This window comes from Gymnogyps californianus, chromosome 11, assembly GCF_018139145.2.
Source record: "Gymnogyps californianus isolate 813 chromosome 11, ASM1813914v2, whole genome shotgun sequence".
Lineage (NCBI taxonomy): Eukaryota > Metazoa > Chordata > Aves > Accipitriformes > Cathartidae > Gymnogyps > Gymnogyps californianus.
In genome coordinates this window covers 1398822-1420094 of record NC_059481.1, presented here as the reverse complement: position 1 = coordinate 1420094, position 21273 = coordinate 1398822, and the positions used below count along the sequence as shown (strand labels likewise).

At 59.9% G+C, this 21273-nt stretch overlaps 2 protein-coding genes across 5 annotated transcripts in view; one reads left to right on the top strand and one right to left on the bottom strand.

The window, feature by feature from the left end:
* Positions 1-1874: 1874 nt before the first annotated feature.
* Positions 1875-14721, bottom strand: PARP6 (poly(ADP-ribose) polymerase family member 6). The gene is made up of 24 exons (XM_050903483.1): positions 14683-14721; positions 13511-13516; positions 12354-12446; positions 10023-10100; positions 9793-9887; positions 8987-9047; positions 8765-8855; positions 8603-8669; positions 8180-8329; positions 7775-7955; positions 7329-7382; positions 6101-6196; positions 5922-6014; positions 5721-5846; positions 5576-5641; positions 5344-5411; positions 4997-5045; positions 3721-3833; positions 3558-3630; positions 3314-3383; positions 2868-2947; positions 2684-2747; positions 2433-2517; positions 1875-2349 (listed from the first exon to the last, which is right to left on the bottom strand). The coding sequence occupies exons 1-24, from the start codon at positions 14719-14721 to the stop codon at positions 2247-2249; spliced, it is 2001 nt and encodes a 666-aa protein (XP_050759440.1). The 3' UTR covers positions 1875-2246.
* The window catches only part of PKM (pyruvate kinase M1/2), a 21774-nt gene continuing 12884 nt past the window's right edge, over positions 12384-21273 (top strand). The window contains exons 1-3 of one of the 4 annotated variants that reach the window (XM_050903685.1): positions 12384-12435; positions 18150-18319; positions 18706-18797. In XM_050903685.1, the coding sequence (XP_050759642.1) occupies positions 18169-18319; positions 18706-18797 (243 nt within the window). In that variant the 5' untranslated portion in view covers positions 12384-12435; positions 18150-18168. Of the gene's footprint in view, positions 12436-12742; positions 12762-18149; positions 18320-18705; positions 18798-21273 lie in introns of those variants that run through there. The other 3 variants (XM_050903687.1, XM_050903686.1, XM_050903684.1) reach the window with 3 other exon arrangements.

The window sequence follows — 21273 nt, the reverse complement described above, 5'->3', positions numbered from 1 at the left end:
CAGCGGCGGGGGAGTCGAGCTGGGCGAAAGAGCCCCTCGGTCGCCTCCGGGAGAGGGCGAAGCGATGCGGTTCTTTGCGTTTTCGGTTGGTTTGGGGGGATTTTGGGGTTTGGTTTTTTTTTTCCCAGCCAAAAAAAGAAAAAAAGAAAAAAAAAAAAAAAAAAGAAAAATGTGAGGTTTCGGCAGAAACAAAGCGAAGTGAAATAAACTTATTTTGTCAAAATCGTCACCTTGGTTGGTTCTTTGGAGCACTCGCTGCCGTGTCCCACCACCCCAATTCCCCCGAGAAGACGATGCCGGGGACCCCTTTTTGACCAGCTCGACTCCGGCCGGGCCGAACCATCCGCCGGGAATTTGGTGGAGCCGGGAGAGGAGCGTGGGCCTCTCTTCTTATTTGCTTTTTTCCCAGGAATTACCATTTATCTAGAGGAATTCACCCCGGCTGCGGAGGGGAGCGGGGCAGGACCTGGCCCCTGGGCTTTCGCCGTTCTTTCCGAGCGATGCGGGGGGCTTCTGGAGGACGTTAGCGTGTCCCGTGGGATGTCCCCTCGTGGCCGTGCCCGCAGGCCAGCGACCGCCATGACCATGGGAAAGTGGCTCGATTTATTTAAGGGGGCGGGGGGGGGAGAAAAACCCCAAACCCCACAAAATTAAGCAAAAAAAAAAATGGGGTGGCTGGCAGGGTGGGTGACGAGGGGACAGGCACCTGCCCCGCGTGTGTGTGTGTCCCCGCCTGGGTTTGGGTGGCCTTTGGGGACATCGAGCAGCCGGTATGGGACAAGCGGTGATGGACAGATGTTGGGGTCCCTCCGTCACCCCCCCCGAGGATGGGGGACACTGCAGAGGGGATGCCAAGAGTGCGCCCACTGCTGTGACGAGCCCGTCGGGTCTCAGCCGGTGACTGTACCTAAACCAGGGTTATTTTTTTTAAGTCGATTCTTGACTTTATAAATCCTGGTCGAAAACACCGCCTGCATCTCCAGGGGGCGCAGCGAAGGGCTGGTTCGGGGTATTTATTTTTATTATTTTAAATCCCTCAGACCCTTGAACCCCTGGCGAGGGACCCCCGTGTCCCCGCGGGACTGGCCGGTGTCCCCGGGCGGCTTCGGGCTGATGCCGCAGGAGCTGCCGTCTCTTAAGGGCTGATATTTTACTGCCGTGGCCTCGTGCTGCCGTGACCGACCCGGAGAGCCCCAGGGCCGTGGGGAACCTCGGTACCCAGTTACCTCTGCCAGCCCCCCGCCGCCTCCCGGGGGTCCCCACGCTGAGCCCCGGCACCCTCCGGGCCTTCTCCGATGGGTTTTCGTTGTCATAGCGGGACACAGCCGTGCCGGCACCGACTCTGTATCCGTGTAGTTATTGGGATCAGCTTGAGCTGAAATAAAGCGCAGTCCCCCGGGGGGTTTTCTTCTCATTCCGCACGTGAGTCTCTGCCGCGGCACCGGTCCCTACGGGGTCCTGTCCCCTCCGTGTGGTCCCGTGTCCCCAGCGTGGTCCCGTCCCTGAGGCACAATCCCTTCTCCGTGGTGTGGTCCCTGCTCCGTAGCACGATCCCTTTGCCATGGTGTGACGGTGGTGTGAGTCCCTCCCCGCAGCCCCATCCTTTCCCAAAGCCCCGTCGATTCCCTACGCCCCTTTCCCTGTGGCCCCAATCCCTTCCCCACGCTCCCGTCCCTTCCCCACCATCCCATCGCTTCCCCGTGCCCCTGTCCCTTCCCCACCATCCCATCCCTTCCCCGTGCCCCCGTCCCTTCCCCACCATCCCATCCCCTCCCCACCCCCCCAGCTGTTTTACGCCAGCTTTACGCCAACTTTACGCCAAACTTTACGCCAACACGGATTCCTTTTCTCTTTTTTTTTTTTTTCCTGTGTTTTTTGGGTTTGGTTTGGCTTGGTTTTTGTTTTTTTGTTTTTTTTTTTTGCTTCGGTTTCTCGTCTTCGATAAAAACGCCGTCGCTGCCAACGCCAGGAGGGGCGGCCACCGGCCACGCCAGCCCCCGCAGCTCCTTCTCCACGCTGCCACAGGGTCGGGGACACTGGGGGACGGGACGGGGAGGGGACAAGGGACCGCTAAACCCGCCTGGTGCTCACTGGATGCTGGACGCCTATGTACAGGGTGGAGCCGCCGGCGTCGGCCCCCGTCTCTGCCCTGCCCGGGAGGCTCGAAACCCGCTCGTCCTTCCCCGGCCTCGCCCGGGGTCTTCGCTCGGTGCCCGGGGGGGTCCCGGGGGGGTCCCCGCCACCGCTCAGTTTGTGTACACCTGAGTCCCAATCACACGCATGATCTCCTTCTGGATTTTGGGGTCCTGAGTATTGATATTGGCATCTCCCACTTGGCCGTCTTCGTACCTGGAAGGGGAGAAGGAGGGGTGAGGGGGTATCCCACGGGTGTCCCACGGGTGCTGGCGAAGTGGGCGCAGCCCGGGACTCACACAAAGAAGAAGCGGGTGCAGACGTGGTCCGAGACGGGGCAGACCCAGATGTTGCCGTGTTTCTGCAGGTCCTTGGAGGTGATAACTGCCGGGGGAAGGGGCTGTCGGACGGGGGACGGGGGACGGAGGTCCCTGCTGGGCGCAGCCCGTGGTGGGGACCCTCCCTCCCTCCCTCCTCCACCCACCCGGTGAGCCAGGGATGTGGGTGCTGCCTGTCCCCCTCCCGTTGTTTCCCCCCCACATCCCCGCACCTTCGCAAAGCGCGATGCAGTTCAGGTTGCGGCTCTGGAGGAAGCGGGACTGGATGGAGCGCGTCTGCGGGGAGAGCAGTCGGCATTACCCCCTCGCCGGCCGGGCTCGGCACGCCCCATCCTCAGCACCCGTGGGTGCCACGTCCCCGTCCCCATCCTCCCACGGTGTCCCCCAGCCCGTCACCTGGGGGATGGTGTTCATCCGGTTGTACCTCTGCACCAGCTCATCCTTCGAAGGCATCCGGTGCTGCCCTTTCCCCATCCCTGCGGAGAAGCGAGGCGGCGGCCGTCAATCCCGGGCAGGGAGCACCCCTGGGGTGACGCAGGGACACATGCCACAGACGGGGACGGCCACGCTGGGTGCTCCCGCCCTGCGGCCGAACCCCGGGAACCCCCCAAAAGCGAGCGCAGCAGCTTTCGGAGCCTAGAAAATGTTGGGGTTTTAATTCCCCGGCGCATCGGAAAGCCCCAACCTGGCTGGGAAGAAGCCGGTGCAGGTGGGAAGGATGCGGGATGCTGCCCGCTCCCGCGCGGTTCCTCCAGCCGGCACGATGCCAGACATCCCCGGGCCCATGCAGGGAGTGGGGATGGGAGCGCAGGCAGGGCTGGGCAGCGCAGGCAGCCTCTTACCTGAGTATCCAAAGGAAATACTGGAGATGGGGCTCAGATAGATGCCCTTGCCATAGGCTGCTCCATGCAGCTTGCAGGAAAACACCAGGGTGAGCGATGCGGGGTCACCCCGACAGCTTGGGCACGGTGGCGGAGGCAGCCTGGCCTCTGCAGGCAGCGCATCTCCAGCTGCCCGCATCCCTCCCTGCCTGCCTGCCTGCCTGCCTGCCCCGGGGCGGGTGTCGGGCACGGGGGAGAGCGTTACCTGCAGTTTGGTGTAGGAAGCGTTGACCAGTCCGTTGCGGAGGATGGAATGCCAGTTCTCAATGTGAGAGCCACTGGAAAAAGCCAGCCTCACGTCAGCCCCGCGGCAGCCTGCCCCACGGCGCCCGCTTGGGGGGCTCCCGCCGCCCCCCCGGGCAACTCACTGGAAAGCGAAGGTGCTGCCGTAGAGTTTCTTGGCAGTGCGGAACCGGGCTTCCTTGGCCGGGGGGCTGCTGAGCAGGAGGAACTGGTGGGAGGTGTGCATGAACTTCAGCTGCTACCAGGGGAAAGGGAAGAGCAAAGGCGGAGCCGGCGGGGAGAGCGGACAGACAGACAGACAGACAGAGATCATGCACGGCAGCCTGGCCCCGTGCCCGTCCCAGCCCCGCTTTGGCTGTCCTGAGCTTGCCAGGAGGGCCCCCGGCATTCCCCGGCTCTTGTCCCCCATCCCACAGCCCACGTCAGATATCCTCCATCCTATATCCCATATCCTGCCTCCCACGTCTCACAGGCTGCAGACCCCATCCCAAAGGCCGCATCCTACATCCCAGACCCTGACATCACCCACCCCATATCCTTAGATCCCTAATCCCGCATCCCGCACCCTCCATCCTCCATCCCACAGCTCGCACCCCATACCCTATGTCCTGCCTCCCATACCCTACATCCCACAACCCGTATCCTACATCCCGCATCCCACATCCCATACCCTACGTCCCGCATCGCATATCCTACGTCCCACCTTCCGTATCCTACGTCCTGCATCCCATATCCCACATCCCACACCCTACATCCCAGTCCCATACCCTACATCCCACATCCTATATCCTATGTCCCACATCCCATATCCTACATCCCACACCCTACATCCCAATCCCATACCCTACATCCCACATCCCATATCCTATGTCCCACATCCCATATCCTACACCCCGCATCCTATAGCCTGCACCCTGTATCCCGTATTCTACATCCCACCTCCCATATCATGCATCCCGCATCCCATACTCTGTCCTGTACCCCATACCCTACATCCCGCATCCCATATCCCACATCCCACATTCTATACCCTCCATCCCACATCCCATATCCCACATCCCACATTCCATACCCTCCATCCCACATCCCATATCCTATGTCCCACATCCCATATCCTGCACCCCGCATCCTATAGCCTGCAGCCTGTATCCTGTATTCTACATCCCACCTCCCGTATCATTCATCCCGCATCCCATACTCTATGTCCTGCACCCCATACCCTCCATCCTGCATCCCATATCCCACATCCCACATTCCATACCCTCCATCCCACATCCCATATCCCACATCCCACATTCCATACCCTCCATCCCGCATCCCATATCCCACATCCCACATTCCATACCCTCCATCCCGCGTGCCGCACCCGCGCCCCACCTGGAGCCCGGCCAGGCCCCTTACCCTGCTGAGAGGCAGCTTGACGATGTGGGATCTGTTGCTGGAGATTATCCTTGGGAAGAGGAGGAGAAGGAGGAGGAGGAGGAAGAGGAAGGTCAGGCAGGGTGGTCCCACGCTCCCCTGGGAGCGGGGCCGAGTTGGGAGCTGCGCCAGAACCTGCCCCGAGGCCGGAGGATGGTCGCAAACCCCCCCCCCCGGGAGAAAGGGGCTGAGGGGGTCGTGCCGGGGATGCCCGGTTGCCCCCCACCCCATCTCCTGTCCTGGGGGCCGTGGGGCAGCGGGGAGGGCCGTGGGGCAGAGGGGAGGGCCGTGGGGCAGAGGGGACGGGGCCGCAGCACCCTCGGCCTTACCATTGCAGGAGGGGATGGGCCAGCGGGTCCAGCTTGTCCATCTGCTTCTTGATCTCCAGGTAGGACCCCTGGCAGAGGCGGGAGGGGGTGCGGGTGGGTCCCCCGGCACCCACCCAACCGTAGGCGGATGGAGATCGGCACCAAAACGCCACCCCCGGCGAAGGATCCCGGCACCGGGGCGGGGGGGGGTCTCACACGGGGCAATGGGTGGTGTGGGGCTACGCCGGTGTACCTGGGTCATCTCCCGGATGGACATCACGCTGTCCAGGGCCTTCTGCAGCCGCTCGTAGTTCTTCTTCTACACGTGGGGCAGGAGAGAGGTGGCCATCAGAGGGGGCCTCGGGGCTCCCCCAGCCCCCCCGCCCCCCGGCGCTTACTTTGGGGTTGAAGGCAAGTGTTTTGGGGTCGTTGGGGTCCACCACGGAAGGGTAAGGCTCGAAGATGATGCTCTTGCGAGGGGACTCCAGGGCGGCGCGGCACATGGCCACCAGCAGGTCCACCACCTTAGGGACAGAGCGTGGGGTGAAGGGACAGCACCCCGAGGTGACGGCGCGGTCACCCGCTGCGCGCACCCCTACCTCGGCGCCCGTGGCCACCTCCTCCGCCGCGCCGGACATGACGCCCAGGGTGTAGAAGGAGAAGACGCAGAGCTCCCGGGTGCACACCGCCGGCTGCGGAGGGGACAGGAGCCGTGGGAAGGGTCGGGGACGGTGACACGGGGTGACAGCCCGCGCCTGCCCGGTCCCCGTCGTCACACCTTGAGCATGGAGCCGTTCTGGAAGACGTGCTGCTCGTCGCACACCACGCAGTACTCGTTGAGCGTCGGGATCCGTTGCTCCGCGTACTTCATGATCTGAGGGGGAGGATGGTGGCAGTCAGCCCCCGCGGTGGCCGTGGTGCTCGGGAGGATGCTCCGGGCAGCGGGATGGGGCTGAGTGGGATGTGAGGCAGCAGGGAGGATGTTCCAGGCAGTGGGATGGGGCTGAGGAGGACGTGGGGCAGTGGGAAGGATGCTCCGGGCAGCGGGATGAGGATGTAGTGGGATGTGGGGCAATGGGAAGGATGCTCCAGGAAGCGGGATGGGGATGAGAAGGACGTGGGGCAGTGGGAAGGATGCTCCAGGAAGCAGGATGGGGAAGAGTGGGATGTGGGACAGCAGGAAGGATGCTCTGGGAAGTGGGATGGGGCTGAGAAGGATGTGGGGCAGTGGGAAGGATGCTCCAGGAAGCAGGATGGGGAAGAGTGGGATGTGGGGCAGCAGGGAGGATGCTCTGGGAAGCGGGATGGGGAAGAGTGGGATGTACGGCAGCAGGGAGGATGCTCCGGGAAGCGGGATGGGGCTGAGAAGGATGTGGGGCAGCAGGAAGGATGCTCTGGGAAGTGGGATGGGGCTGAGAAGGATGTGGGGCAGCAGGGAGGATGCTCTGGGAAGCGGGATGAGGATGAGTGGGATGTGGGGCAACGGGAAGGATGCTCCGGGAAGCAGGATGGGGCTGAGAAGGACGTGGGGCAGCAGGATGAGGATGAGTGGGATGTGGGGCAGCAGGGAGGATGCTCTGGGAAGCGGGATGGGGAAGAGTGGGATGTGGGGCAGCAGGAAGGATGCTCTGGGAAGTGGGATGGGGCTGAGAAGGATGTGGGGCAGCAGGGAGGATGCTCTGGGAAGCGGGATGAGGATGAGTGGGATGTGGGGCAACGGGAAGGATGCTCCGGGAAGCAGGATGGGGCTGAGAAGGACGTGGGGCAGCAGGATGAGGATGAGTGGGATGTGGGGCAGCAGGGAGGATGCTCCGGGAAGCGGGATGGGGAAGAGTGGGATGTGGGGCAATGGGAAGGATGCTCCAGGAAGCGGGATGGGGCTGAGAAGGATGTGGGGCAGTGGGAAGGATGCTCCAGGAAGCAGGATGGGGAAGAGTGGGATGTGGGACAGCAGGAAGGATGCTCCGGGCAGCAGGATGAGGATGAGTGGGATACAGGACGCTCACCTGGACGAGGAAGCCGTACTCCAGCGTAGGGACGTTCTTGCAGTGGCCGCCGACCTGCGACGGAGCCGGAGCGGAGCCAGCTGCGTTATCCCCTTTCCCCCCCGCACCCTCACCTCTGCGCGGCACCGGCAGCCCCGAACACCCGCCCCCGGCACAGCGGGACCCCCGCCATGCCAACACCCTCCTGGAGACGCAGCCGCAGCGGGGACGTGGCACCAAGAGGCGGGTAAAACCCCGCAGGACCCCACGGCCGGCGTCCCAGCTCGCCCACGAGCACCCAAGGGTGCTGGGGACAAGGTGCAGGGGAGAAATCCCGCAGGGGCTGCCCCCCCCAACCCAAGGGGGTCCCACCACCCCACGACAAGTGATCCGACCCCGGAACAGCGCCCGGGAATCCGGGAAGGGAAAGGAGAGGAAAGCAAACCCCGAGGCGGGGAGGCACCCACCAGGATGTTGAAGGGGGCGACACCTGCCTGGGTGCTGGGGGGGGGGTAGCCAAAAACCTCCACCTTGGGGTTCTTCACCGTACAGGAGACGGAGCGGTTCATCAGGCGGTTGACGCGAGCCTCGGGGATGCCCAGTTTGCCCTTCAGCACCGAATCTTGGATGACGGGGAAGCTGGGAGACCTGCGGGCACAGAATCCCCCCGAGCTCCCCTACTCCTCCGTCACCCGGCACCGAATTCACCCTTCGGCTGGTTTTTGGGAGCAACCTCCACCTCCTCGGGCTCTGGTAGGGAGCAGCAGCGTCCGAGGGGCGAGTGGGGAAACTGAGGCCGAGCGCCAGGTCCCCAGCCGCTCAGGGTGAGGGGACAGAGGGGGGGTCCCTTGGGGACACTGTCGGGGTCTTACTTGGGGATGGGGGAAAAGATGCTGAGGCCAGCACGAAACTTCTTGATGGTGCCGCTCGTCTTGAACCAACTGTGCCGCTTCTCCTGCTGGGTCTTCAGGAAATCGTTGCTGAGATGTTTCCATTGCTGGGATGTGAACATGCCCAGGATCCTGGCAGAGAGGTGGCATGGGTGCCCGAGCGGGGTGCCACAGCACCCATGGGTGCTTCGGTGCCCACTGAGCCTGGTGCTTGGGTGGTTCATGCCACCCAGCTCCTCCTCTTCCCCGCCCAAAGCTGGTGGTGAGCCCATCACGGGGCTGGGTGGCAGATGAAAGGTGGCGGCACGGGGACACGTGGCACCTGGCCGGTTTTGGGGCAAAACGGTGACCCCGTGGACAACCCCACCCACCAACCTTGGGTGCCCACCGCGTTTCGGCTCTTACTTCTTCAGCTGCAGACCCAGCCCGAAGCCCTCCTTGTTGGACGGCTGGAAAACCTCGATGGACGGTTCTGCGGGGAGAGAGAGGAGGACAAGCCGTCGGTGCCACCACCGTCTCCATCCCGAGGGCACACGGGGACACCGTGTCCTGCCCGTCCCCACTCACCAGGGCCATCGAGGTACTGGGAGAGGGAGAAGCGCAGGCGCAGGACGATGGGCTCCGTCCGCAGCACCTTCCATGCCGTCGCCACCTCCTCCTGCCGAGGGAGAGCCGTGATTCGGCACAGCCGCGGGGACCCCCGGGCGGGGAGGGAAATTTGGGGACCCCCCGGGTGCGCGTTCCCCCCCTCCCCGTGCCGACGCCGGCGGGGGCACCCCGGGGACTCACATCGAGGAAGCTGATGTTCACGTGGAGGTCGATGTCCACGTCGTCGATGGTCCCGTACTCCCTGTGAAGACACGTGGCGCCGTGGCAGGGGGACAGGGTGAGGCTGGCACGGTGCCGGAACCGCTGTCCGGTGCCCACCGTGCCGGGGCAGGCAGGCTTGTGGGGTGGTGACGGGCACGTGTGGCTCCCCATGTATCAAGTGCGTGCACCCCTGAGACCGGGATGGCATGGGGAGAGCACCGGGACTGTGGACGGGTGCCCTGGGGATGGCACGGCTGGGTGCCCAGTGATGCCACGGCTGGGTGCCCTGGATATGGTACAGCCGAGTGCCCCAGGGATGGCACTGCCGGGTGCGTGGGGATGGCACTGCCGCGTGCCCTGGGATGCCACGGCCGGGTGCCCGGGGATGCCACGTCCAGCCCAGAACGGCTGGGTGCCTGGTGATGCCACAGCCAGGTGCCACGGGGATGGCACAGCTGAGTGCCTGGGGATGCCATGGCCGGGTGCCCGGGGATGCCACAGCTGGGTGCTCCAGGAATGCCATGGCCGGGTGCTCCAGGGACGGCACAGCCAGGTGCCCAGGGATGCCATGGCTGGGTGTCCTGGGAACGGTATGGCTGGGTGCCCGGGGATGCCTGAGGGACGGCGCAGCCAGGTGCCCCAGTGATCCCATGGCCGGGTGTCCTGGGAATGCCACGGCCGGGTGCCCCGGGGATGGCACGGCTGGGTGCCTGGCTATGGCACAGTTGGGTGCCCGGGGATGGCACGGCCGGGTGCGGGGGCTGGCGGGCGGCGGGCGCACCCACCTGACGGCCACGGCATTCTCGCTGTAGATCTCCTTCACGGCCTCGATGTCGGCGTCCAGCTGCGGGTGACGGTACAGGTCGGCGGCGCAGGTCCCCTGCGGCACAGCACCCCATGGCACCGTCAGACCCGGACCCCCCCTGCAGCCCCACACTTGGGATTGGGCTCAGGTTGGGGTGTCCCCAAGCCCCCCCCCATGGCACCCATGGGACCCAGCACCCATGGTGCTTACCTGGACGCCGTAGAGGAACTCCTCGGACTCATTGTCCCCGTCGGAGTCATCGTCCGTCCAGTACTGGCCCTTGAGGTCCTGGGGGGGAGAGGGTTGGGGGGCAGTGGTTTAGGGGGGGCAGAATATTGGGGGGCAGTGAGGATGGGGGAAGACGAGATGTGGGGAGAGGGTTGGGGGGAGCAGGTTATGGGGGAGAGGGTTGGGGGGTGCACTGGGGGAGAGGGGATATGGGGAGAGGGTTGGGGGGTGGACTGGGGGGAGCAGATTAGGGGGGAGTGAATTAGGGGGGAGCAAATTAGGGGGGAGCAGGTTGGAGGGCAGTGGGTTGGGGGAGCAGGTTGGGGGGAGTGGGTTGGTGGGAACGATTTGGGGGGAGCAGTTTGGGGGGCAGAGGGATGGGGGAGCAGGATGGGGGCAGCAGGATGGGGGAGTGTTTTGGGGGGCAGCAGGTTGGGGGGAGTGGGATGGGGGAGCAATTTGGGGGGCAGTGGGATGGGGGGAGCAATTTGAGGAGCGGCAGGATGGGGGGGAAGTGAGGGGGGGGGAGTGGGATGGGGGGCAGCAGGATGGGAGGAGCAATTTGGGGGGCAGTGCGATGGAGGAGCAGGTCAGGGGGAGCAGGATGGGGGGGGAGCAGATTAGGGGGGAGCCGGTTGGGGACAGCGGGATGGGGGACAGCGAGATGGGGGGAGCAGGATGGTGGCAGCGGGTGGGGGACAGCAGGCAGGGGCTGCGCACGGAGCTGCCGGGGGGCCCCGGCCGATCGCGAGGGGGGGTCCTCCCCCGTCAGCCCCGTCCCCCTCCCGTGCCGGGGGACGCGGGGACACGCGGGGACGCCAGGGCCTGGCCCCCCCCCCCCCGTCCCCTGCCCCGAGCAGGCCCCGTCCCACCGCCCTCCCCAGGCCCCCCGTCCCCGGGGCCTGTTCCCTCCGCCAGGCCGTGGAGGGGGCTGTCCCCGTCCCCCCGTGTCCCCCCCCCCGGCCGGCGGGACCCCCCCTCACCATCTCAGCGGCGGCCGGCCGGGCCTGCCACCGCCTCCATGCTGCCGGGCGGGCGGGCGGCCATCGGGCCTTGACGTCAGGCCCCACCGCAGGCCCGGGCGCCACCGCCGTCACCCAGCAACGCTGCCACTGACGTCACCCGTGGGGACCCCCACGCCCCCCCCCCCCACCCCACAGTACCCCCTGGCACCCCCCGACACCCCTGGTACCCCCCAGCAGGGCACCGGGGCCCCCGGGATCGGGGCGGCCATGATGGGGACCCACGGGGCTGGCAGGGGTCCTCAGTGTCCCCAGTATCCCCGGTACAGGGTCCCCGCGGTCCCCATGGCCCCAACTCAGGGTCCCCACTGTCCCCAGCATGAGGTCCCCCATGAGGTGGCCATGTTGGGTCCCCCACAGTGTCCCCACAGCCCAGTACGGTGTCCCCAGTACAGAGTCCCCAAGGTCCCAGCTTAGGGTCCCCCATGGCCCCAGCACAGGGTGTCCATCTTGGGTCCCCATATGGCTGGCACCATGTCCCCACAGCCTAGAACAGGGTCCCCAGTGTCCCCAGTGCAGGGTCCCCAGCACCCCCAGTACAGGGTCCCCATGGTCCCAGCACAGATTGACCATTTTTGGTCCCCATATGGCTGGCCCAGTGTCCCCACAGCCCAGCCCAGGGTCCCCAGCATCCCCAGTACAGGGTCCCCATGGTCCCAGCACAGGGCGGCCACCGTGGGTCCCCACATGGCTGGCACGGCGTCCCCACGGCCCAGCACAGGGTCTGCGTGGCAGGTCCCCAGTGTCACCATGGTCCCAGTGCGGAGCAGCCGTGATGGGTCCCCCATGTCCCCAGCCCAGGGTCCCCAGCATCCCCGGAGGGGGGGGGGGTGTCAGTTAGAGGCTCAGGACCCTCCAACCCCACCCCAAAACGCCCAGCGCCGCTGCCCGCCCCGGGGAGAGGAGCTGCGACCCCAGCCCTTGGTGCCCACCAGCGCGCCGGAGCGGGTGGAGGTGCTGCGAGTTGTGGGGGGCGCGGCGCCTTTAAGAGCAGCGGGACGAGGCGCGGCGCCTTTAAGAGCGGCGCGGCGGGACGCGGCCCCTTTAAGGCGGCGGCCACTCTCCGGCTGCGTGCGCGGCGGGTGCGCCGCCGCCTCATTGGCCGGCCGGGAGTGTGAGTCCTCCCAGCGTCTCCCTCCGCGCCCTGTGCGTCCGCCGGAGAAAGGAGTCCCGGCGCCCCGCCTCCTCCCCCCCACCCCCCTCCCCGTCCCCCCCTCGCGGGGCGGGCGGCGGAGGGATCCGCGGGGGGAGGGGGGGCCAGGGAGGCGGTGCTGCGGCCGGCCGGGATCACCTTGGCGGGGCGGCGGGGCGGCGCGCAGAGGAGCGGCGGCTCTCGAGGAGGACGGGCGCGGGGCGAGGCCGGGCGGCGGCAGGTAACGGCGGCCTGAGGGCCAGCGGGCGGCGGCGGCGAGCGAGCAGCGGTACCCGCCGCAGCCGCCGCCGCTGCAGCCGCCGCCGCCATCATCATCATCATCCCCGTTCCCGCCGTCGGGCGAGGGTCTCCCTCAGGCGGCGGTTGAGGGGCGGGGGGGGGGGGGGGAAGAAGCGCGGCCGCGGTGCCCCCTGGGAAGGTGGGGGTGCGCGCGTGCGGGGGGCTCGCGGCGCCGAGCACGTGGCGCGGCGCGGAACCGTCCCGCCCAGCGCCGCTCGGAGCATCGCGCCCGCAGCCGCTCACCGGCGGGTCGGTACTTGAGGCGAGGTGCCCGGGGGACGACGACGGGGGGGTCGGTCTTTGAGGCGAGGTACCGGAGGTGGAGGGGGAGGTTTGGGGTGGGGGGCGGGCGGGAAACGCGGTAAAACCGCAGCGGTGCGGTAAAACGGAGCGCGGGGCCCGGATTGCAACATCTCTCCCGGTTTCCTGATGGTTGGGGCTGAACCGGAGTCTTCTGGGAGGCTGAGTCAGATGGAGACGGAGCGAAGCGCTTTGCCGGCCTCCCCCTCACCCCCCCCCCCGTGGCTGCTCTCATGTAAGAGCCGCGGCGATGCTCTGAAGGGCATTAGCTTAAATCAGTGTACGGCTCACTAAACTCACCACTGATGCTGCAGCCTCTTTATTCCTCTCCCCCCCCACACCCCCCCCTTCAGAGAAGGCCCCTTCTGAATTAATCTTCTCCCGTAATTATGCCTGCCTAAACAAGTCCGATTGATTTGGACTGTCCCTTGAACTGTGAAAACCTTTGAAACGTGTTTAAACCCTCTTTGCAGGGCTATCTGGGCATGAATAGTGCTTTTGTCGGTGGACAATGGCAACCTCCCGACCGTCTCCTCAGATTAATAAAAGTAGACGGCAAGCTCTAAAAACCTGCTTTGTTCTGATAAGGCAACTAGTTATCGGCGAGGCCCAGGTTAACAGAAATCAGTGTTTGGCGGAGGTTTTTGTAATGTTAATGTCTTAACTTTCTGGCTTCGTCCTGCTCCTGTGAAGGGCTGCTGCTAATCGTGACTTACCTGGGCCTAAAGGTTGGATGACAAAGAGGTTTTTTGGTTACTCAGATACCTCCAGGGAAACTTGAGGGCTTGTTGTGCAACCAGGAGTGCTTAATTAAAAAAAATTCAGTCCTAAGCATGTAATTTTATGCCCGACATCCCATTTACAAAGCAGAATTTAGGCTCATTTAGAGGAGTTTAGGCCAAGTTTGATGGCCTAATGGGTCATGCTGATGCCAGCTCGTTTCCAAACCGTCACCAGATTAATGAAGGCCTTTTCTGCGAGGCAGGAAGCTCTGCTGCGAGCCACGTGTTTGAAGCGGGGACTCTTGCCTGCGAAACCCTTCCGAGAAACTTCACTTTCACTAGATAACGAGCTTGCGGAGACTGTGGCACTGCCTCCGAGCCCGTTTCTCCAGCGGCCTGCGTTTTTCTTGACTACCTACTTCTTTATCTGCCCAGAGCCCTAAATTTTCTGAAAACCTTAATTTATTGGCGTTAGCTGGAGTGATCCAACGCCGGCATTAATTCCCTTTCCACGCACCAAGCTGATAGTTTAATTTGATAGAAACAAAATGTTTCCCAGGCTGGCCGGACCACGTGCTAGTCCTTTATCTCCCGCCCAGCCGGAGGCCCTTGTTCTCCCCCGGGGGAAGATGGTGCCGGGGCCGCTGCAGCGTGCGGTGATGGATGGCACGTAGGGAATGGGGCTGCAGTACCTTGTCGCTGCCGCCCACAGCTGGGTGCGCAGCAAATCCCCATCCTGGAGCTGGGGATGCAGCAGAAGGATCTATAGTTCCACCTAGAGTTATATTTAAATGTTAAAAAAAAAAAAAAAAAAGCAAAACCAAACTTTCTTTTATAATGCAAAAAAGATTTTTACAGTTTCCTTGAAGGCAGCTAGGTGGTTTCTGCTGGTGTGGGGCCAGGCTGAAAGGCTCCTTGTCCTCTGTCAGAGCAACACACTGCAAGGTTAAGTCAGTAGGTGTGCCCACACTACAAATACCCTTGAGAGAAGTCTTTCTTGTCACCAAATATCTGATGCTTGTCAATTCGACTCGCTTAATTTTTTTTGTTAAGCTTCCTATATGCCTTTGCGCTCCCGGGAGAGCAGGCTCAGCTAAGGCAAGGCTAATCCATCTGCACGCAGGGAAAGTGCTGATGTCGCCCAGTGCCGTGCGGGCTGGCCTGACCTTCCCGGCCCCCATAACTCCCAAAAGCTGGAGAGGCATCTCGATTGCGGAGCTGTGGGTCTCTCCTCCTGTGGAGCTGCGGCTCGCTGCCAGGGAGAGCATACGCCAGCTGGGAGCAGGTGGTGGCTTCTGGGTCCCGTCCAGCGTTGCAGAAAAGAGATGGCATTTTGGGATGGCCATCTTGTACTTACGTAACGGCGCGACGCCACCTCCTGCAACAGCCACCCAGGGAAGAACGTGTTGTCCTCCCTCTCTGGGAGAGGGGTTGACACGCTATATTAAAAGCCTGCTTTGCTGCAGAGCTGGATTTTTATGTTGTTGAGTGCCTTTAGCTTCTGGAATGAATAAAGCTGATGTTTTTCTAGGCTTTTTTGGGAATCTTGAAGGCCTGCCCGGTTTCATAACCCTGCCCTTTTCAAATATAAGTGCTAACTCAAACCATTTCTGCCTCTGGCCAGGGACACTGGGCATGAGCAGCCTTGTTCTGCAGCGTCAGTGGGGTTGTGTAAGTGAGGCTGACCAATAAAACCCGAATTGTCACCCGCCATGAGCCTCCCTGCTGCCTGCCTGCAACTTTTACAGGCAGTAAAACATCTTTGTCTGGCGCAGAGGTGATTAATGCCGGTCCTGCCAGGGGACAGTCCCTGCGAGGCCTCGCCAGTGCAGTTTCCACTTCCCTTTGTCACTGATAACAGCAAAGACTTGGCCCGGGGTGGGGATTGCTGCCACCTCTCCTTTCTCCATCCCTGAGGGCAGATCCGGAGGTGCCGTGGATTTAGGGTTTCTCTCAGCCGACTGCAGGATGAGCTGGCTGGAGTTAGTCACCTCGCTACTGCAGAACCGGTTGTCCTGACGTCAGACGGCTCTTTCTAGAATGTTCAAGAGCTGGGGAGATCCCAGACATCTTCAGGACGCCCTGCCTGAAACGCAGGCAGCCCAAGTAATAAACTTGGGGATTTAATCATTATTCCTTGAGGAGGGAGTTCAGATTTATTCAGTGCTGGAAACGTTCAGGCTTTGTAGGGTATTGCTTACCCCCCTTCCTCGCTCAGCCCAGACTGAGTGCTCTGTGTCTTTGGGCGTCCTTGAAGTCCTTGCTCCTCTGATTTTAAAAAAAGCAAGTCTGGAGTAGTGGGAAATGCCAGACATTCCTGTTATATTTGTAAGATTGGTCCTGCCAGTAGAATTCAGTCGATGCTTTGTAAATACATGGTAATGGGAGGCAGGAGGAAGTATTAAAAAGTGAAACTTGTTGGTAGCAGGGCACGGTGCTGCGGGCAGATGGGTATTTGGGATACTTTTTGGCTGCTGCGGTTCTGCTCTCGCCCCTGGACAAGGTCACAGTGTCTCTTGACTAATTTTTCTGAGCTCACTGAACTGCTGGAAAATCTTGTGAAGAGGGTTCTGACTGGGAACTTAACTTTCGTTTCTCTTTTTTTATAAAGACTTTAGGTGGGTGGGGGATTTCCACAAGATAGGGAGAACTAGCCTGCCTATTTTTAAAAACTTCCAAGTCATGCTCTGGATGCAGTTTCCGTCTCGGGATCCCATTGTTTCGTATTCCTCTCGTTCCCAGAAGCTGCGCAGACCTGCTCGCCCGTGTTTGCGCGGAGGTGATTTCCCAGCAAAGGCTTATTTTTTTTGGCATCTAGAGAAGCCGGCGCTGCTCCGCAGGTGTCGGAGGATGCAGCAGCAAGTGTTAGAGGGCTAAAACACAATGTTTCAGGGCTGACCAGTGGGTTTTCCTATAATAATGGGACTTTGTCGGGCTTTTTATGTGGGCAGACCTTCTTGTACTGACTCCAGTGAATCAGCAGCTTCTGGCAGGGCTGAGGGAAAGGAGGCTTTGCCAGGACAAATTATGGTTTTCACTGGCCTGACTCCTTTATGCCGCATGGGAGCGAGGCGATGGTGAGTCAGGGCTGCCTGCAAGAGGATCTGCACGATCTGCACGTACGTGGGGAAGGTCTGCAGAGCAGAAGTGGCCGAGGGGAGGAGCGTCGGCGCGAACAGAGCCTCTGCGGCACCAGGCAGGCACATGGCAGGCTGGCAGGGGATCTCCCTGCCTGGTCCTTAAAGGCATGGCTTCGTTCTGGTCAGCCCTGCTAGCTTTGACAAAGCTTTCGGGTTTATTAGTGCCTCTGTTTCAAAGTTGAATACACTGAGCTAGCTGGTGTGTGCAGCTAACACCATTTTGTGATTTATTGGGTTTTTTTTTTTTGTCCGCTTGGGGCAGGCAGAACAAAGCCCCTGCTCTATCTCTGGCTTTAGCTGAGCAGCAGCCCGTGTTTCTACGAGCGCCACGCTAAAGGCATATCTTACAGGTGAAGGCAGCTTATGCTGAAAGAGCAGCCTGCTTTGAATATCCCCTGCGTGCCCAGGGGATGAAGTTTGAAGTCAAACCACTGTTTGAAGTCAAAACTAGTGATCTGCCCATGCCAGTAGCCACTGCCTTGCATCACTCTCTTACCAGGGGCTTTTTGAACACCAGCAATCTAGCCTGAGCAGGTCAAAGAGGACAAACAGCTTTTAGCTGCCACTGCTACTTGAGAATAAAATTATTGCGGTGCGACCTGAGGTGCGCAATTAGAAATGCCTGGGGGTACCAGCGCTGCTGGGAAATGAGTGTCCTCCCATCCCAGGGGACAGTTAAGCTTCAGTTCAGCTTCCTCTTGGGGCAGGCTGTTCCTGGTGTTCTGGGGATGCTCTAGTGCTGTAGAGGCAAGCAGCCTGAGTTCAGAGAGGTTTTTTAATCCGTACTTTGAAAAAAATAACCAGTTTTAAACCTTGTGGTGGTTTTCTGCCACCCTGGGTGAGGGCGAATGCAGGGGAAGGGGGAGACCCGCAGCGTCTTCAGTTTGAAGAGGGACCATGAGCGTATTAAAGAAATCTTCAGTCTTTTACATGTCTTCTGCCAAGGTGTTGTGTTTAATCAACTCAAGTTTACTTGCTTGTACAGGCTTAAAGGATGGGTTTTAAGCTTAGGCGGACTTTGCCGTGATTAGGTGCTTCTCGGCAGAAGATTGCCCGTGTAAGAGCGTATCTGCAGTCACGCTAGCGCCGAGCTGCCCCGGTCCCCAGTTGCAATGGGAAACGCAGTCGAGGCCTGTAGGAGAAATGACTCGAGAGCTGGGAGGGATGAGGCAGAATCTCTGCCTGCGCACTCAAGTGCTTGAATTTTGTTGCGTTGTGTAGCTCCAAGGGAAGACTGGCAATGAAGAGAAGCTATGAAGGGAACATCTGCATAGAAGGCAGGTGAGCTTTGGCTGGTGTACGTGGGGGATGACATGGAAATAGAACTGTGTCTTGCCTGTATCTAAGACTCTCAAGTAGGAACATAAAGATAGTTTGGCCCAGTAGCAGCTTTCTTGTTACCTCCATATTCATCACGTGGGTGTGTTGGTGTCTCTGCTTGATGAGCAAGTCTGGGTGATTCCTAAACCTGGCACCGCTTTCTTCTCTTCTAGACACAGGATTCCAGCGACGATGTCTAAGCACCACGATGCAGGGACTGCTTTCATCCAGACCCAGCAGCTGCATGCTGCCATGGCGGACACCTTCCTGGAGCACATGTGCCGCTTGGACATCGACTCGGAGCCAACCATTGCAAGAAACACCGGCATCATCTGCACCATCGGTAGGCGATTCCTAGATAGGAGAGAATTGCAGCTGTGAACCCCTGTGTTGGTGAAACTTGTTAGGGAAATTGTCAGAAGGCTTCAGCTTTCATCCCTTGCCAGGGCTGAACTTGTCTGTTGAAAGAACACGACTTTCCCATGTCTGCCTAACCCGTGTTATTGCTAGGAGTGAATCCAGTAGCCGGGGAAATCAGAACTGCGTAGGTTCTGCTGCGCTCCTCAAGGCAAACTAAAACAATCTTTGCTGCTGTAGAGAGGAGCTGCTTCAGCGCTGAGCAAGTCTGTATCCATTATACATTTTCTCTTCCACATGAAACAGCCTGGTGTGCGTGGGTTATCTCATTATTTTTACAAAGTTAATATTCAAACTGTTTCTTCCTCCTAGGCCCAGCCTCCCGCTCGGTGGAGAAGCTGAAGGAAATGATTAAATCTGGAATGAATGTTGCCCGCCTCAACTTCTCTCACGGCACCCACGAGGTAAGGGTGGGGTCTGAGCTGATATGGCCCTGACCGGGCCGTGTGTGTGTCTGTGTGTGTGTCTGCTGACCCTGTCTCTCATGAAAGAGGGAAATCCAGCTTAGTCCAGACCAGCCTTGGTGTGAGCAGGTGAAACTTAGCTCTGCTTTTGGGGGAAGCATGCTGGTTGTACTTATTGAGCCTGTGTAATTGCTGATAACATATAAGTGTGCTTTCTGAGCCGTTTTGAAAGCTGTTCAAGTTGGTTCCACACCCTTCTCTGTACCAGGGAGCCAGGTAACTGATATTTGACACTTGTGTGCCAACTGTTTGCCATGAAATCCTTCAGTTCTTCCTCACGTCTTGCCGTTCGCTGTACAAAGCTGCTGCTGCTTCTCAGTTAACAGCAGAAGCCGAGAACGTTTGTCCCTGTTTTGCTGTGCACCTCTGCAGGAGTACACAACTATCGGTCGCTCGTCTCGCTTCTTGTTTCGTTGCTGGGGGTTTTGCAAGCAGGCGATCAATGAATAACCTTGTCTCAAAAGAAAACTGTTAGTGATTTGAAGTAATTACTGTGTCTAGTTGAAAGAATTGCACTCCTGGGTTTGCTCGGCTAACCAGCTGCGCCGGTTGTGTTCCTGGCAATCGTGAGGTTAGCACCACGGTACTTGGGAGGTGGTGTGGTGAGCTTAAAGAATAAGGTCAAAAGAAATCAACACGATTCGTGGCAGACAAGCCCGTATTGATATAAATAGATGAGATCTTCAGCGATACTGGAGGAGCCGAGGATCCCATTCCAGGTTGCCTAGAATGCCACCCTGAGCCTTCCTGCTGAGTTTTTTTTTACACTGGCTGCCCTCCAGCTTTCAAAATGTCAGACGGTAGCCAGTAGCAGCTGTAGGTGGCTTTACTTACTGCACAGTGAGCCTCGTGGTGTGTAACAGCTTGGCCTCTCACCCTCGTGGCCTTTAAAGGCCACAGGGCACTGTCAGAATCGAAAGGTCTGGTGCTTAACTGTGAACAACCATCAGACCTTGACTAAACACCCTGGGGTAGTGTCGGTGCACAGGCTGCACTTAGCAAAATCTGCCTGAAGAAGGGGCAGCGTGGAATAACTGCGTCTCAGTAGCCAAATCCTGCAGCTGGGTGGCTCTTGGGCCGGGTGGCTCACTTGGGCCGGGCTGAAACAGGGAATTTTCACACCGTTACTGGCCAGCGGAGCTGCTGCTGTGGTTTGCATACTTGTTAGCTGAGGTTGAGGACAGGGACCGTGGCTTTCTGCTTTGGGTGAGGTCTAATTGCACATTTCATACGGATGAGGTTGGATTACAGCAGAGTCCGGTCTTGCCGTCATCTCCTGTTGAGTTTGACTGTCAGCCATAGCCAGTCTTAAGTCTGAGTCCCCTCCTGGTTCCTCCAAAACATTCCAGTTTCCAGTGAAGCCCCAAAGAGCCTTCATCTGTCGTGAGTGCTTCGGTTCTTGTGTCCACCCCAAAGCATTTAACAGGGCTTCAGCTTTAACAGAGGTGCCTTAGCACCTGGCTGCCACCCTTTTATATAGGAAAAAAAAATTGCTTTTGCTTCCAGCTCTGCCTGCATTCCTGTTCTGCATACGTAACTCTTCAGGAAGTCAGACTCCCTAGGAGCCAGTTAGTTCTCGCTATCAAACTAAAAAGGAAAAATCCCAGGTGACTGGGACCAGATAAACGTAATAGCAGCATTCAGGCAGGTTTTCTGTACTGCATCCATACAGGCTGTGGTGCATGGAAGGGTCGGGGCCTTCTCAGTCTCAACTTGCGCACTCAATAAACTAAATTTTTCCTGCTCTAAAGAGTTAGCAGTTGCGGTGTATCTCTGGCCAAGGCCGTGGACACGAACTTTAGCACAGCTTTTTCCGGCCCCACCTTCCTGGCGCTGGATTATTGTCCCCGCGATACTGAAGTCGGTGTGCGGGGCTCGTGTCGAGGCGGATGCGTGGCTTGGGGGGAGCTGGGTGTTTCCAGGTGAGTCAGGTCAAACGCTGTCGGTCTGTGGCACAGAGAGAGGAAAGGGTATTTGTTATCTACAAAAGTCTGTCAAGTGTTACACAACTCGCAGTCAAGGTTATCTCTTAATGTTGTTTAAGCAAGTAAAGTAAATTGATCTGCTGGTCATCTGAAGCTCATTTGAGGTAGTTGGGATGGGAGTTTCCCCACAGAACTGTCTGTCCTGAAACTGGCAGCGTTAGCAAAATGCCCTTGCACACTTGAAAGTTTGGAAGCCGGGTGCATGGTGCTGGAGTCTTCAACTTCTGGCTGCGATTGCTTTGGCTCTCAAAATAAAATGTAAATACTTAAATGGATAACGTCTTCTTAGCAAGTCCTTTATCTTTAGGGGAATTTAAGCCAAAGAGTTATAAAAAAGTTTGTCCATCTGCTTGCCTGTGGGACTGATAAGAGGGGTCAGGCTGGAAGTCTGTCATGGAGTTGGCAGTGCAGCAAATGGCATCCTCCCTTCT

What these genes read in the sequence shown, in the direction of transcription:
- PARP6 (XM_050903483.1), bottom strand. Translation starts at nt 14,721, where the DNA reads ATGCCTCTCCAGCTTTTGGGAGTTATGGGGGCCGGGAAG. An exon ending in CGCCCCGCCGCCCCGCCAAG is followed by an intron (nt 10,101 to 12,353) that starts GTGATCCCGGCC and finishes TCTCCCCCCCAG; the next exon opens with GACCTCAAGGGCCAGTACTG. An exon ending in AGTACGGCTTCCTCGTCCAG is followed by an intron (nt 6,197 to 7,328) that starts GTGAGCGTCCTG and finishes CCTCCCCCTCAG; the next exon opens with ATCATGAAGTACGCGGAGCA.